This window comes from Thermobia domestica, chromosome 7 (genome assembly GCF_964235325.1).
Source record: "Thermobia domestica chromosome 7, izTheDome1.hap1.1, whole genome shotgun sequence".
NCBI lineage: Eukaryota > Metazoa > Arthropoda > Insecta > Zygentoma > Lepismatidae > Thermobia > Thermobia domestica.
Window position 1 is genome coordinate 70869960 of NC_137460.1, and position 18143 is coordinate 70888102.

The 18143-nt window shown below is 35.7% G+C and overlaps 1 protein-coding gene across 4 annotated transcripts in view; it reads left to right on the top strand.

The window, feature by feature from the left end:
• Nucleotides 1–18143, top strand: part of roq (RING finger and CCCH-type zinc finger domain-containing protein roquin) — a 134173-nt gene that overhangs the window by 24524 nt on the left and 91506 nt on the right. For all 4 annotated transcript variants that reach the window (XM_081764831.1, XM_081764833.1, XM_081764834.1 and 1 more), the window contains exons 3-5: nt 4289–4478; nt 8677–8910; nt 16767–16942. In XM_081764831.1, the coding sequence (XP_081620957.1) occupies nt 4289–4478; nt 8677–8910; nt 16767–16942 (600 nt within the window). The remainder of the gene's footprint in view (nt 1–4288; nt 4479–8676; nt 8911–16766; nt 16943–18143) is intronic.

The window sequence follows — 18143 nt, forward strand, 5'->3', positions numbered from 1 at the left end:
TTACCTCTTCCTTCCTGATGCAATATGTCACTGATCTGATCATACATTACTTCTACTTCATTATCATCATGGTCGGTTGGTGGCATATACACTTGTATTATCACAATATCCACTGGTTTTGCATACAGTTTTACAAACATCAAGCGGTCACTGCAGTATTCCAATTTGGTTACACTTGTTGCTACTTCGTTCTTCATTGCTATCGCGACACAATTCTCGGCCTTATCGCCACCCGAATAGTATATTCTGTAATTTCCCGATACTATCTCATCTTTCCCTGGCCATCTCACTTCACCCAAGCCCACTATGCCCACTTTACATTTGTCCATTTCCACTTTTAAATTTTCAAGTTTTCCCTCACGTCGTAGAGTTCGTACGTTCCAGGTTCCTATGCTGAAATGAAAGTTATTATTTTCTCCTCTGATGATTCTTCCCGGAGTAGTCCCACCCGGAGATCCGAACGGAAGACTATTTTACTTCCGGAATTTTTTACCTCAGGAAGAAACATCATGTTTATTTATTTTCCTCCTTCGTCCCTTCTGGAAAAAATATAATGTGATAGTATTCCCATTTCCTTTCCACATCTCCATGCCGTTGACCATCTAGTGGGTCATCCGCCTTTTAGGACAGCTTCCCCTCCTAAGGACAAGAAGGTGCCCTGACCTCCACTTGCTCATCCGCCCTCCAAGAAAGCCGTTGGCACTTGGTAGAAGCTGACTCCTTATCCCGGGAGTCGGTCGGTCCCCACCTATGTTAGCCGCCAAAGACGTTGCCCGCTTTCTCTCGCGAGGAAGTGTAGATTGCTGTTTTCCCTTCGTTTAGGATGGGACCCGAAGGCTTTTCTCAAAGCTCTCCAGTACTTTTAGAAAGCTGGAGAAACTTAGAATGATTTTATTCATGAATGTCTGCTATCTTTTGTTTTATACATAGATTACGTATCAGAAAATAATAGAAGTATTCTCAGATATAGGATTGCCAAGTTTTTTTTTTTTTTCCTTAGGTAAAAATAAGGAACACTGTTATGACCTTACTGCTGTTATCAGTTAATAAATAATAATAATAAACTTAGATTTTAAACATTTTGTTACACAAAACAGCTATAAAAGGATTGGAAAATACAGATTTTTTAAAAATTTAAAGCTGTACTTGTTTACACCTTTGGCACCAACCTGAACTTCGAGATTTTTCTTTATATAATCTACAATAACAGTTTTAATGCGCTATCGATATATACTCACATTGGAATCGATAGGCAACAGCATACCTTTATGATATTAATATTAAAATATATTTCTATTGTCAGGATTAACACAACCAATTTCTTCAAAAAATACATGGCAGACTTAAATAACGTATTATTATTATTATTATTATTATTATTATTATTATTATTATTATTAATAATAATAATAATACACGAGGAATGAGCTGAATGAAATTAGATCGGGAGATGGGATGTATGACAAGTTTTCCAATTGTGTCAATGAAAGTTCCGGTACGTACGGGAAAGTTAGCAACTGTAGTCACACAACAGAATGTATGTTTCTTGAAGTTTAGCGTCCCTTTTCAGTTGTGAGACAATATGATGTGCATCTATTGTTTAAGGTGGAATTCGTTCCAACGTAATACTTCAAGTTTCAATGCTCTGTCATCGGGAATTGAACCCAAGACCGCATGCATTAGGGGCACGCGCGCTAGCCACTAGACCAGCGGGGAAGGCTAGAGAAGAAAGTAAACTATAAGCACTTCCGCTGAGCAGTAACAAAAAGGCATTCACATTGAAATACTTTTTTGTTAATAATTTCTAGACAGATCATTTTGAGTGGGCTGTTTGGGAAGAAAGAAACAGAAACATCGTAACGTGTTACGCGTTTTCTATCAGTAAAGTTTTGTATCTGCCTGTACAAACACTTTTATCAATAAGTTTAGATTGAGAACAGTTTCTTAATACATATTTTTTTTAAAGGAAAGAAGTCAGAGGGAAGGTACGAACTCGATCGATGAAATTCATGCAGTCTTGACCAAACGTGACATGTTTTTAGACCTTGACGAACTCGGCACGTATATAAAATGCAGCGACTGCTGTCCTTTGGTTCCCCAGTTACATGAACCGATTTAAAGTTGGGATTTGGACTTAGTGACATTTTAAATATATGTAGAACAAAAATACATGGTTGGTTAATTTATAATTTAGCATCCTGTTCAGCACCGGGCTATATCAGACGTAGACCTATAGCTTAACGTGGGATTCGAACCACGTGAGCTTCCACCGGAAATCGAACCCGGATATACGCTAACCATATAAATAAAAAATGTTATTAAACGTTAATTTGAGGCATAACAAAGTCAATGAAGAGATGGTTGATTAGCTATAATGTAAATTATATGCTTACCGTTCAGCAGCGAGGCTATATGAGACCTACGGCTTAGTGTGCGATCCGAACCAGGTGCTTTCCCGCCGTGAATCGAATTTGGGTCTTCTGTTATAAAAGTAATGAATGATAAATTTTGTTTATTATTATTATTATTATTATTATTATTATTATTATTATTATTATTATTATTATTATTATTAAAGTATTCTGCCTTTCGGCAGGTCCTTGGACTAATGAGGATTTTTTTTCAATTTTACATTTAGGTCTGGAAATGTTTCTTCCATGTTTCACGATCTTCAGCTTCCTCTTTTAACTTCCTATATTTTCTCCCTGGGGTCCCTGGTTCGATCCCAGCTCGCGCCGTGTGGACTTTGTGGTGGACAAACACCGTGCTCGTGAGTTTTCTCGGGTTCTCCCGCTTCCTCCCACTTTCTTCATTCCACCATTTCACTCATCTCTCATCATCACCGTCTCCTTTAGCCTAACCGGCATAACCGTAGGACGTAAAACTTAAAGATTTCATTTTTTTTTTCATTTCTTTTCTTCTTCTTCCTATTCCTCGCTTTCCTTCTATGGCGGTGTGAAGAAAACAATTTTTTTCGCAAGATGTGTCCAGTCCAATTGGCCTTCATACGAAGAATACTGGATAGAAGTATCCTTTTCTCTCCTATCCGTTTTAAAACATCTTCGTTTGTTGTTCTCTCTGTCCATTTGATCTTCTCTAACGTCTGTAATGCCCAAGTCTCTGAACCATACAGTCCAGTGCTCCATATATAGCACTTGACCAACTTAACTTTTGTCTACCATAGGGAAATTTACTAGTTGAATTAAAAGAGTAGTTTGGTTTCCTGTAAGTTACAGCTCTGTTATTTCGCAGTGTTTCTAGGAAAGAAATTGTGTAGCAGACATTCTCTTGTTGGTGAGTATGCATGAAGAGACAGTCATAGGACATGATTTTTTTTTTTTTTAAAAAATCTCTTTTTCTTAATTATATATTTCATGTAAATGTGTTGACGTGGGGGATATCAAAATTAGTATTATTGCTTGGATATTAATAGATTTAATTTTCAAGAATTTGTGAACGTACTTTTTTATTTATTGCGTCTAATATTTAATGTACTGTTTCGGTGTTTGATTCCTTCCTCAGCAGATCGGACAAGTCCAGTGGCAATTCCTCTCACTTCTCAGAATATCCTCTTGCCTTATATTGTTAATATGACAGTGTAAATTCCTTGCACTACCATCTTTCAAAAATGTTATTGTGAAAAACTCACTCAAAAGATTTTTATAAACACTTGTGTAATTTTGTGATAGTTTGTAGAAGTATTGAGGCATTGCTCACTTCTAAGAAGCACTTTGTGAAGGTACTATTATAATCTTAAATCTGTTTTGCATATTGTGCATTAAATTTTGATGTGTAAACACTTTGTTAACTTGTTGTAGTGTTATTTTTGATGTGATTTGATTTTAGCATCCCTTTCGCATCGAGGCTATATGAGACGTGGACCTACAGCTAAGCATGAAATCTGAACCACAAGAGCTCCTGCTGGAAATCGAACTAGTATTTCCCACGCCAAAGGCGCGTGCGCTAACCGCTTAGCAACGAGGGAACTCCTATAGTGTTGTTCGAAACATATAAAGTTTAGGTTCAGAATGAGAAGAGAGATGGATTGCGAATGAGTTGTCCGATCTGCTGAGGAAGGTGTCAGGAAACCCTGAAACATTATAATTAATAGTAACAGTAATTATTAGACGCAGTAAAGAGAAGAATGCGTTTATAAATTATTATAAACATGCATCAACTGATATCCTTAAATAAATTCATCTTTAGTTTTATACATATATGAAGATAAAAAAATATCACCAGTTACTTAAGTATGCGTTTAAGACTTATATTTTTTCATTCTTTTCAGACGAGCATTAATACAGAAATTGAAAATCTTCCTGTGAACTTCGCATTACTACAGTTAGTTGGAGCAAGTGTTCCAGAAAGTGAACTGAATGGTACAATCAAAAATCTTGGCAAAGACGACTTAAAGAACTATTTACAAGCCAAAAAATGTATAGAAGAACTAGCATTGTATCTGAAACCCTTCTCATCAGGTATGATCAAAGTTTAAGTTAAATTACTTATATGTGCAGCTATCGTAGAATTGCATTTAATAAATTTGTTGCTAGCATATTCGTTTTTATGAGGGATAACGGATAGAAGTCACAAATGTTCGTGTGTTGAATTTTATTTTATATGATCATTTGTTCATTAAACGCAAATAGTAAGTATTGGGTAGGTGAAAATGAGTTTAAAATTGATGTTCGTACCTTATTAAACTTCAAAACTAGTCTATGCATAAATGTCGGAAGTTTTATAAAACGACATTACCCGTCCGTCTGTCGGAAAAACGGTAAGAGATATCGAGATGCGGATTTTTGTAATCGATTTAGCATCCCAAGAATAGCTTCCATTTCCTGTTCAAACCAGAAGTGGTTCAAATTAGTTATTTCCGGTTTCAACGTTTATCGCTATAGAACGAAAACCATATTGGAGCGAAAAGCGGTTTTTCGCGAACGATTCAGCGTCTCAAGACAACGTACCATGACTATTTCGAACATTCTACCAAAACTGGAAGTGGTTCGAAATTTCTGCAATCGATTGATTGTTCCAAGAAAAAGTTCCAGCTTCTTCATTAACCTTCTATTCAAACTGGAAGTGGCTGAAATTACTACTACTTCCTGTTTCAGCACTTATCGCCATGGAACAAAAGTGGTAATAGTGGTGGCAATAAATGGTGTTCTGCAATCGATTCAGTGTCTTAAGAGAGCATATCGTCACAATCTGCAACAATCTATCAAAACCAGAAGTGGTTGAAATTCCTGCTACTTCCGATTTCAATACTGACTTTCATAAAGCGAAAACGGTAATAGATACCGAGATGCCGGTTTTTGCAATTGATTCAGCGGCCCGAGAATAGGTTTCATCTTTCCCGTTAACCATCTATTCAAATTGTGGTTGAAATTAACCATTACTGGTTTCAAACTTTATCACCATTGAACAAGAACAATAAGACATAGCGAGTAATGTCTTTTTGATATGGATTCAGTGTCCGAGGAACAGGTTCTATCTCTGATCTTAACGCTCTGTTGCAACCACTAGTTATAGACTTACTACTTCAAATTTGAGTAGGGGCCGCGGTGGCTCAGTGGTAGAGGACCTCTGGTGCTTGGGGTCCCGGGTTCGATCCCAGCCCTCGCCAATTGAACTTTGTGGTGGACAAACACCGTGTGCGTGGGTTTTCTCGGGGTTCTCCCGTTTCCTCCCACTTTCTTCATTCCACCATTTCATTCATTACTCATCATCACCGCCCCCTTAGCCTAATCGGCATAATCGTGGGACGTAAAACTCGAAAGATTTCATTTCATTTCATTCAAGTTTGAGTATTCAATTCTAATAGTGTGAAAGTCTTAATTCAGGATTCCCACTCATCCTGGAAAACCTGGAAATGTCCTTGAATTGATTTTTTCCTGGAAACATCCTGAAAATGTCCTTGAAATTTACAAAAATACTGAATGTCGGATTTTTCATAATTATAATGAAGATGTTAAATGATTGCTAATTTTATTTGTGCTGAATAATAGTTTGTCGTGATATATGGGCGCTTGGGATTTGCAACTTCACAAGGTCTCCGTAGTGCAAAGAGAAGAACGTTACTGAAAGGGAAAAAACTCGTGTTCAGAGTTAAATGCCAGACATTTCTGTGCAAATTGCTGCCGTATCTCATACAGAAGAGTCCACTGAAATATAGGCTTGTGAGAGACCTTACATGCCTAGATCCAGATAGTGAGTCATCCATAAAGTTTCGTGATGTCCTTCAGTCACTGTTGGAGAAGAAATGGGCTAGACCCAAAGAATGTGATCAGCTGTTTGTTTTGTATGGAAAATTTACTGAGCAGTTTAAAGATGCACTTGCTGCGTATAAGTTGGATCCTGAGAAGCTGAATTGTTTCTACATAAAACTGTTGGATGGTTCGTAAAAATTTATAGATTTATTGTTAATCGCAAAGAAGATTCTGGTTTTGTCTCGGACAGGGTGCTGTCGAGCGAGGCTACAGCATAAATAAAGATCTGCTTGTTGAAGATATGAAGGAAAAATCATTGTTCGGTTTAGAAATGTTGCATTATGCCTTCCATGCAGGGCAGCGCTATATGGCAGAGCTGGAGAAAATAAGGACTATTGAAAGAGAAAATCAAGTACAGAGCAAGAGAAAAAAAGATAAGTGAAAATGTACAGCAGTTGCAGAGAAAGAAAAGGAAATTGATGGAAACAAGTGAAGCTTTGGAGACTGAAACAAACCAGCTTCACATGAAGCAGAGCAGAAGTATTGCTTTACTTTATTGACAAAGTCAAATGATATCCGTAGAGCAGCGTCGCGAAAGAAGAAAGAGATTGTCTATAGATGAGGAAATCACATAACTCCATACTAAATTGAAAAACTTGTAATATAATTATTTTTTCTTAATTATATCTGTCACACTGTCATGCAATGAAGATGCCATGTACGAAAAATATATTTTTGTTGTTTGTAAATTTGTTCGGTGCACAATTAAAATGTCATGTAGGAAGAATGAAAACACATGTGTTGGATGTAGGTGGATCGGGTAACTATAAAGGAAGTTGGGAGGGAAAAAAAAAAAGCATATCACGCTCCGCTTTATGTATTTAATTATTGTGTATTAATACGTACTTGCATTAATATTCAGTGCATAAGCTACTGTACTTTTCATTTCACTGTAGGTTCCCGAGTTTTGAACCTACAGTTGCAATCCTGTTTTACCTTTCTGTGTCGAAGTCCTGGAAAATTGGTGATTTGTCCTGGAAACGTCTGGAAATTGTTTTGGAAAAGAGAATGGGAACGCTATTAATTTCGCACTATAAAATGAAAATCAGTTGTTCTTATGTAAAATTTGGTCTTAATGATTTTGTTTGTAGATAAACAGGTATGGTTCTATAAAATAATACCGTATTTGCGCGAATATAGGCTGCGCTTTTTCCCCTAAATTTTGACTTGAAAAATCATGGTGCGGCCTATAATCGGTATTTTCCCCCCTCAGATCATAAATCGTCAATTTCAAAGTGATTTGTATATGTATCTTGTGGGTTGAAATTAATACAATTGCAAATTACTGCAGTTACTTCTGTAAACCATCAAAGACTTTTGAAAAAAGTAGCAGAAAAACTTATTTTGTTCACAAAAATTGCCACCTACATTGGGTACTGATAAAACGTTACAGTGGCGAAAAAAAAATGTACACTTAATACTCTTATTAACAGGAATACGTATCTTTGTTATACAGTATTTATAATATATACGGTATATTTATATTTAGTAGTTGTTCTTGAAAAAAGAAAACTAACTTTGTTTCGCAAAACTGCGTCAGCTTGTTTGTACCCACCCAAATCAAGTACAGTCACTTCCCACCTCGACCTCCTCGCTGCTTATTATACACTGCTGAAATCCAATCTAGGCGGAGGGTTTTCCGACTAATACAAATGACTATAATTTTATATCCGTTTTATATATATAATTTTGTCTTTGACATGTGCTGTTTAAGGTAGGTTTGAAGATCGTCATTAGAAAGTTGATACAATGTTCAAGTACTGTTCTTTCATTTGCATGTGCGAGTGTGAAATCATTCAATTACGGATCTTTATTAACTAGCTGAAATGACTACTTAATAATTAAAAATTGAAAATATTAGTCAATATAGCACTCAAATGACATTAGATTCGAATAACCCATTGTCTTATTTTTTATGCATGCGTTTTTAGAAAAACACTCAAATCAATACGTTAAGTGGTTATTCAGGAGAATTTAACTAGCAGGCACCCCCGTAGAATAAGAATCTCAAAACATCTAAAGTTCGCAAAATATTTGGGAAAAAGTATACTATGTTTTAAGTAATACCAATATTTATTAACACTGTGGTTGGTTGTTTACGTGTTTTTGGAAAAACTGTAGAAGAGGAAGTAGTAGTTTACGATAAGGAATTTTTATAGCGGTGATTTAGGGTACTTTAGAATTGTCTCTACAATAAAGAAAACTTATCAAAATGCTTATGTAGCTCTGCAAGGAGTATAATTTAAAAAAAAAAAATACTATATGAAGGAAGATGACAATGCGTCATTGAAACAGTGTCGATTGGCCGTTTTAGTGAGTATAATTTTAAATTTTTAATTAATAGAAATAATGTTATTAATTATGGTTATCAATTTTCCAGAGTAAAAATTTACCTTTTGTTTTACAGGGAACGGGAGTGGCGGAATCAGTGTTCTTTCCCGTCCCATGCAACGCAAGCTAGTGACGCTCATCAACTGCCAGCTGATGGAAGAAGAGGGGCGTTCTCGTGCAATGCGAGCGGCTCGTTCTTTAGGAGAGCGGACAGTTACAGAATTAATACTGCAACACCAAAATCCACAGCAGTTGTCAGCTAACCTATGGGCGGCGGTAAGGGCACGGGGATGTCAGTTTTTAGGACCAGGTGGGTAGATTAATTGATTAACTTCGTGTGTTTGTATCAGTGAGTTCCTGACGAACTCAACTTACTATTAAACTGGAATGCAAACCGCTATTGGAATTTGATTTGAGAGTATGCACGTCAGAAGCAATACTGTGACTATGATGTTTTGTTGGGCGCCAGTTAAAGGTATGAGATCGATCTTGGAATGCATGTCATGACACAGACTGAAATACATATACCGTTGCTGATAAATATGAACTGGCGCGGGAAACCCGGGTATGATTATTATCAATAGGTTCATGTTCAAGGTTTCTGGAAAAAAACTAACTCAGCTGGCTTTTTTTCTTTCTTTCTTTCTTTTCTTAAAGATTCTCTCTTTCTTTGAGGCAAAAATGTTAAAATGGAATTTATAGGGTGAATGTGCCAATAATCGTCACTTTTTGATTGCAACTTTGCCTTTTACTTCATAACTTTTAACAGATACAGGTGAATGCTTAAATTGTACATTGGTTCTAATATTTGTAGCTTATTGTGTGATACAGGATCATTACCTTTGATATAAAACACATAGAACAAAGTTTACAATTAAAACAATCCGAACATGCGAAAAATGCCTATAGTCGTCACAAAAATTCTCAGTTGTCACCTTAAACTTCCAGTGTTCGTCACTCTTACAAATTCTTATAGTTCAAGCTTATGCAAGTATTAACGCTTAAGATGAGTGGCTAGCATGTAAAAGACGGTCAATATCATCATCACTATCACGCACATAGAAACAATTTTCGCACATGAATTCCACATCTGAATCAGAATCATCCACACCCGGGAAAAATGTTTTGTGTGATTTGCTAATACAATTAGCGTGAAAGATTTTGTTGCATTTGATACATGTAGGGTTATCAGTAAGTATTACTAACTCATTACACTTGGCACATAACTGAGATTCATTTCGTGGCTTTGTAATTGTTGTTTTCTTTCTTGTTTCAGCTTCGAGTCTTTTTCGTTTTCTTGCTTCTTGAGAGAGAGATTTTTTCTCTCTTCTCACCTTCCTTATTCTCATAGAATTGCTTCCATTCACCAGACGAAACAGCTGATGGGAACTTCTGAGTTGATCTGATTTTCTTGCGTTCCACCTCTCTTGGCCACCAGAGATGTTTCTTAAACGGAGAAGGAACAGCGACTTGTGATTTGACAAGAGAATCTCCATTAGAACTGCCTTCCTTCACGGGAGTTTGCGACGGTTTAGTTAATATTGGCTCACTTCCCACACTCGCAGACACAGAATCTTTGAGCAGATGATCGCTTATTTCTGCTTTCTTCTTAATTGATTCCCAGATATTGTAGAGATTTTGGTCTTCAGGGTCGATAGTAGATTTTCCTCCCAAGACGTCGTTGAATTTAACAACTGTATCATGACCGATTTCATTGTGTAAAACATTAAGAGCCATGTGATATTCTTCGATACTATATTTCTTTGAGATGGTGCTTTGATGTTCGATAGTTTCTCCCCGTGTGTGGTGATCCAAACATTTCGAATAACAACTGCATCTACATTTAAATGGGCAAGTCCACACACCCGAAAGCTATTCTTTATCGTCTCCGGTGTGGCTTTGGTTTTTACAACGTCCACTAGAATTGGTGCAAAATCTGCTTTGGTCACTGTTCGATTTGGATTAAGCTTCTGCCAGTCATACTGTTTACTAATAAAGTGAGCAGCATTAAGTTTGGAAATTTCATCAGATTTGCAATTAGTTAACCAAGAATAGAAATAAAACCTGGCATTACTTACTTTGTAGCATTTTTCACCAGGTCTCCCCTCTGCAAAAGGTGACTTCCGGCCATCTGATTTAATTATTTTCTGCATGGTATCCAGGAGATCGTGCTTTTTCCTTGGAAATCCTTTCTTTGCAAGATCTACCAACAATTTAACAACAATGACCTCTTCGTGTGGTGAGAGTACAGTTTTTGGTCCCATTTTTCTTTGTTCAGGCACTTTTCCACTAACTTTATCTGATAACCTCATTCGAGGAACACCAAAAATTGCAGCAGCCTTCTTGATACTCATAGACTTTGACCGTACTTCAGAAATGGCTTTGTGCATCGCATCTTCAGAATATTGTAAAATCTTCCGTCTTTTGGTATTTTCGTTCATAGTTACAGCACCTGAAAATATAGAAAAAAGAATATTAATATCGTAGGTAAGAAAAAGTCAGGTTCTAAGACGTTTCACCACCTGCCAATAGCTCATAAATAAGCGAGGTAAGATCTTTAAATAAAACGATAGTTAAATTCAAAATTCTGGTACTAATGAAAACATGGCAAAATGAAAGTTAATTTGCTTTTCTTAAAATATTATCTCGTTATAAGACAATTTTAAATTTATACATTTGAAAATCAGTTACAGATATGAAACTTCTATAGTTTAGTCACCCCGGAGAGGAAAGAAGGCAAAATTATCCAAAAGAAATAAATTATTCCTAATTACCCTGTAGTCGTCAACCAATCAACCAGTGTTCGTCACCCCTATGACGCCCTTTGGAAGGATACAAGATATTGGCGCCAAAATTTTGTAGCTGATACCTTTCACCCCAACAAAAAATTTAAAATGATTTTGAAGCTTCTATTAATATGTTCGTTAAAAAAACCCAGTCTTCGGCATATCTGACGAAGTAAGGAAGATCACAAATTTTCTTAAACCTATAGTCGTCACCCCACTGTTTTTTTGTTCAAATATGAATTTCAAAGACAATTGCAAGGTAAACATTTAAAAGAGACTTAGGTTGATAAAAATAAATAATTATCTTACCTTTTAGAACTTCAACTGCGCCGTCCTCTGCTGTTTTTCAACCAGCAGCAACAAGTTTTTTAATTTTCCAAAAACTGCAATTAGCACGCAAAACAACAGCCTTTGCACTTCAACTGAAAACAGAAAACAAAAGACGCCCGACTCGGTGTTAACGCAAGGCGGGCTAAAAACTAAAGCCATAGACGTTAGAGATTAGCTAGCTTGTATTCGTATAACCATGACTTACGCCATCTTATGAACGAATTAATTTGGCCATGACGACCATTGGGGGTATGACGAGAATAGGCGCATTCACCCTATATGAAAATAACATCATTGTTATCATTTACAAAATTTTCTTTTCATTTATAGATCAAGACTACATCAAGCTGTTTAGCTGTGCTGTGTAAAGTCTGTATCTCTGGTATTCAGCGTTTCTTCGTTTATTTATTTATTTATTTATTTATTTATTTATTTATTTATTCTGTATTATTTATTTTTACAACCAATTAAATAATAACTACCTAATATTCAAAAAGAGAACATTGACAATAACATTATTAAAATACTTTCAAAATCAGTTGAACTGTTGATAGCAACTCCACTTCCTCCGAACGTTCTCTGCCTTCAAGATCTCCAAAGCCATGCTACTTTCCTCTACACATTCATATCTGTCATAGGACATTGCATTTGACCTGCTGTACTCTGAGCTGAGAATTTATTTATTTATTGAAGTGTAGCATCCTTTTATTTTTTTTAGTACCGAAGTTATGTGAAACGAGAACCTACAATTTAAGGTGAAATCCAAACTACCCTAATGCGTTTAAATTTCAGTGCATTCCCACCGGAAATCAAACCCAGGATCACTTGCACCAAAGGCGTACTAGCCATTAGGGCAGCGGAGAGGACTGTTGAACACTTGAACATCGAAACCAGTATATTATTTTGCAAAAAATAAAAAGTTTATTCAGCACCTTGTCACCGTGCGCGAGAACTTAGTACTTTTAAACTTTTGATGGCTAAAGATCAAACTGTTTTCAAAAATAATAAAAACAAGCAAACTGTTTTCGTTTGAGAATGTAGTGAAACTTGTGTTGGCCACATCAGTTCCACTGCAGCTCCCGCTTGAACATCACAGTCTTTCAATTTCATTTAGTTTCGTTGAATGGCTAATGTATTCGGGATCTGCGCAGTTACGTTTCGCTTGTTAATTTTCTTCATTTAATTTTTTTTAGCAATGGCCGATATATTCTGAATCTGCACCGGAGAACCGTTAACAGCTAATGGCGATGCAAACCGATTTTGCTGCCGTCCAGGTGACATAAGAAAAGATGAAGAAGAAAAAAATAATAAATAGACTACAAGCTTGAATCGACGACTTCTGTATAAATTAATTATTAATCAAAATGAAATGAAATGAAATTTCTGAGTTTTACTTCCCACGGTTATGCCGGTTAGGCTAAAGGAGACGGTGATGATGAGTAATGAATGAAATATGGTGCAATGAAGAAAGTGGGAGGAAACGGGAGAACCCCGAGAAAACCCACGCACACGGCGTTTGTCCACCACAAAAATTATTAATCAAGAAGTATACTAAACCTTGTTACTTTGAACTAAATCACAGAGCTGAAAAACTGAAGGAAAGATATCATTCTAGTAAAAGCTTTATATTCGGTATGGTTGGAAAAAGTGGAAAAAAAATGTTTCTATAGGTTTTCAACCTGGCAGGATTTGCCTACCACAGTAAATGCCCTCCTCCTCCCCTCCCCGGATGTAAGAGAATGAAGTTGAAACGATTTGCTGATTGATTTTAAATAAAATTCTAAAAGAATAAAATGAAATGATCGATTTTATATACATTCTATTTCCTTGGGCTCTGTCCTAAAATGAGTAACTAAATCTGAATTTCCTAAAGCTTAATGTTGGAGTCTGCATGATTTTTCAAGATTTATATTGATGGATTTCATTTCAGGTTTTATAGTTATGAAAGGCAATTTGGTTATGGAAGCACAACACTTTGTATTGCATGACATATGTGTAACAACGCTAATGCAGCAATCGTATCCAGAATTTTGAGTATCAAATAGTATATGAAGACACATAACTACTTCTTATTTTTTTAATATCGTGTAAACAAAACGCTTAAATTTGGACGTTACAATAAATAATATATAAATAATTAATGATTAATTAATAAGTGATTAGTAATTGAGAAATAAAAAATAATGTACTAAGAGTAATTAAAGAAATATAGGAAAAAATAAGTAAACTAAAAATATTGAAGCTGCAGGAAGCACAAATATTAATAAACTCATCTAGCCCCGAGCTATAATTATGTCACTGAACTGAATAGTTAATATCTTCAACATCTATGCCAGCAGTTCTTACTTTCACACGATATTAACAGCAAATTAATCAATCTAATCTAACATACAACGTAAGCTAATTAGTAAACAACATAATTTAACATACGTAACTTAGTTATTTTCTCATATAGGAATATTAGATGCGTGCTGAAACGAATATAAAGCTCAGAACCAATTGACCAAATGGCACATAGTGAAAATGAATGAATGAATGGTTATGATTTAATGGAGATGTCAGTAGCGAGTCTGCACAGTAAAAATTATGTGTGCAATATAAAAACATGGCATATAGTTTGGTATTCTCGCTCTACGATTTAAACGTTGTAATTTCAACATGCTAGTCATGTACAAAATCTGCGACACACTATTTTTTTTCCCCTTCCACCTATGATAATAGGTAGATGCAGATAAGCTCGTCAGTCCCAAGGAAAACTGGGATATTCATACAGTCTAACCCCTGCTGGGTCTTCGTACTGGATTCACAAATCAATTCGTCCCGTTACTGGGTTTTGACCATCAAGGAGTAGGAACGAGTTATTATTTTATTTATTTATTTATAACTTTTACACTTTGCAACTTTTGCTATATATTTCTTGCAAGTTTCCCAGGAGAAAAAGTAATCGAATACGTGACGAAAACAATCAGTCAAACGGGCTTTGCGTGATGTTGCTGGATTTGAATTTTGAGTACCCTATTTATGTAATAACCCCTTTTGATTCGCGCGCTAACATGCGGTATGTATATCTGTAAACTTTTCCAGGCGGAAGGTGTTTTTGCATTGTACTGTGTTGAATTTGATGCTATTAATAAAACAGAACTGACCCAAGCACTAAGTGTATAAGATATTGTGTCTGATGAAGGCGATGTTACATAGCCGAAACTGGTACACAAAGGTTGTATATAAATATATTTTGTGCTTTTGTCAGATATTTTTTAATAGTGTCGAATCTTTCCAGAGTAACACGTGTAAAGAACAATATACATGCAGAATTCCAGTTTTAAGTCTCACTCGCATGCCTTCTTTTTTACGCTCGCTGAAATGAACACTTATATATCATATAAATTTTGACACACACAAATCCCATTTCGTTACATGTCACTCACTTCAAAATTAATATACGTAAATTTTCACGGTTGAAGGACTAACCTTGCGACAGAAATGCTTCAAATTTGTCAGATATTTTCGCGTGAAGCTAGGTTCGAATTTCGGTCCTCAGGCATCGCATGTCCCTCGTTGTTTCCCGTTCCAAAATAAGTGCACATAAAGAAACATTCTCAGGTGTAGCTTTGTGCTAACAACAGTCCAGATCGATAATTCCTACATTCTAAACCGCTGTGTTTTCGTAATTTTATTATTACTCATTGCTTTTCATATATATATATATATATTTTTAATGTAAAGTTGTGTTTGTTTGTTAGAAGTTCCTCTTCAGTACTGAGGCTATATGAGACGTGAACCTGAAGTTTGTGGAAAACCCGAATCACTATAATGCATTCAATAGGTTCTCTCGCCGCAAATCGGACCCGGAACCCCGTGAACCAAAAACGTACCCACTAGCTACTAGACTAGCGGGGAGGGTTAAGGTAAGATCTGTATGTTATTTCAAATATAACTATAATGCATACATTACTTTATGCTGTAATTGACAAGTGAGAATGTTTTTCATTCATTTAATAAATTCAGAATTTAATAATGGTCTTAGTACTTAAGTGTTGTACGTAATAGTGTGCATCTTAATAATATGTGAAAATATCTAATTCACCCAATAAAAGCGCAAAACTCAGATGGATTTTCAAATAAGATGGACCCATTTAGTCCACCCCTCTACCCATCCCATGTAGTCTCGGTACTGAACGGAATGCTAAACTCCAAACTAACCAACCACCAGACAAACATGAACTACAGAAGAAGAAAGATTATAATAAGACACGGACAAACCATTGTATAAAAAGATTAATAGTATTTATCGATGAGGATCAAGTTGCGTATTAATTATCTTTATCATCATATGACATATAAAGAAAGGTTATTCAGTATACTAATTTAGAAATTACATTTAATGTTGAATTAAGATGTTGGAATGTCTATGCAACTGTGTCTCTTAATTTTTATAATTCTACTTCAAATGGTCCTTTCGGTTTCAAGATTTCGATTCTCTCGTAGGACATTGTTCATATTGTAGGATAAAAATAAAATAGTAAAAGGGAGAGAGAGGAAAGTAAAACATCAAAGAAAGTCTTTGGAATCATTGAGGAATCAGAATTTGACGTAAGTGAGATTACTGTTAGTATTCCTGAGCGGCTTAGCATACATTCGTACTTCCATTTTGCAATTTTAGTACAAAGAATTTTTTGGAAGAAACTAGCTATGAATGTTGTTGGTATATATGTGATATGATAGTTGCTTGTTACTGTGTGAAGAGTACAACAGAAGTCCGAATAATGTTCCTAATGAGTTTTAGTTTATAAACAATATACATACCACGGGTTACATTTTGACGTTTTCCAGACCATGGGAGTTCATGTTGGACAACGTTGTGTTCGGGGCTTTCTCGGAGTTCTCCCGTAACCATCCACCAATTATTTTATAATCATTCACTGTCATTCGTCATCTGTCTCCTTTAGCTTGGAAGGACAAAAACGTGGGACTTTTAAACTAACGTATTTTCAGTTTCAGTTCAGTTCAGTGTTCCAAGATGTTCATGTTAGGCATATTTTCTTTTCAGCGATGCAAGAAGAGGTTCTGAAGCTAGTGCTGTTGGCGTTAGAAGATGGATCTGCTTTGTCGCGAAAAGTACTGGTGATGTTCGTTGTTCAGCGATTAGAACCTCACTTTCCACAAGCATCGAAAACAAGCATTGGCCATGTTGTTCAGCTTCTTTATAGGGCATCCTGTTTTAAGGTATAGTTGTTACCTTTAAATGTTAAAGAATTCAATAATAGGTATTATGATAGGTAGAAGATACATGTTTTTTTTTTATCTATTTAGTGAGGTTCTAGTGGGTTTTTATCCCTGGCGTGGTGGAAAATTTTAATGACCTGTTGGTTCGATATCTTTGTAAACTGAATTGTTATATACGAAATAAATGATTTTAAAATGCTACGCAAACCAGATTATGGTTTAGAAATATTGATAAAGGAACTCTCATATGTTATCTTAATACAGGGTGTCTATCGGTCACGAAAGTCATGAAAAAGTCACGAAATCAGAAAACGGTCATAAAAGTCAAGAAATTTAGCTTCTGGATCACGATTTTTTTTTATGTACAAATATAAGTGTAGACTGGAAAATTTTGTTCTATAAAACGTCAAAACTCACCACCAAAAATGGCTATGGTCGGATTTAGATGCTACCAAATCGCAAACAAAGCACACTTCTATCGCATGCATGAAAATTCGGCCCAATTCGCACCCAAAATCGCTCTTGAGAATGTGACTAAATTTTATGGTTTGGGAAAGAAAAAGTCACGAAATTTCATTTTTGAATTTTAGTAGACACCCTGTAATATTTATGAAATAATATGTTTGTTTGTCATCAGATTTTCGCATAACAAAAGAGTAATTTACCAGTGTCACCCAATTTTGTACTCAGATAGATCTTCACCGGATCTAATCCCTACGAAACCTTTTTGTTTTCCAAAGAATTTAAAAAGTTCATTACTGAATTCTGTATGTGTGTGTGTGTGTGTGTTGTTTGCGAATTTTTAAATTTTGAGCCCTCCATTTAAGGGAGCATCAAAAATTATATCAAAGAAGTGATGGAATTTTTCGCGTCACTCTTACCCTTCCGGAGATATTGGCCAAAAATTTTCCGATTTAGGGAGCCATATCTCGGGAACCGTAAATCACGGAGAGATGATATTGGTGGTGATCAATACGTAAGAGAATGGTAAACATTTTGGTATCAAATAGTAACTGGTGTTCACTGCCCAACTGGCCACTGTTCCCCAGATATTGGCCAAAAAGTTCGGATTTCGGAAAATTTAAGGAGCCATATCTCGGGAATCGTAAGTAATAGAGAGATGGTATTTTGCGAATTTTTCAGTTTTGATCACATGTCGTGGTAAAAACAACATATCGTAGAACGTTTTAAAAAAACTCAA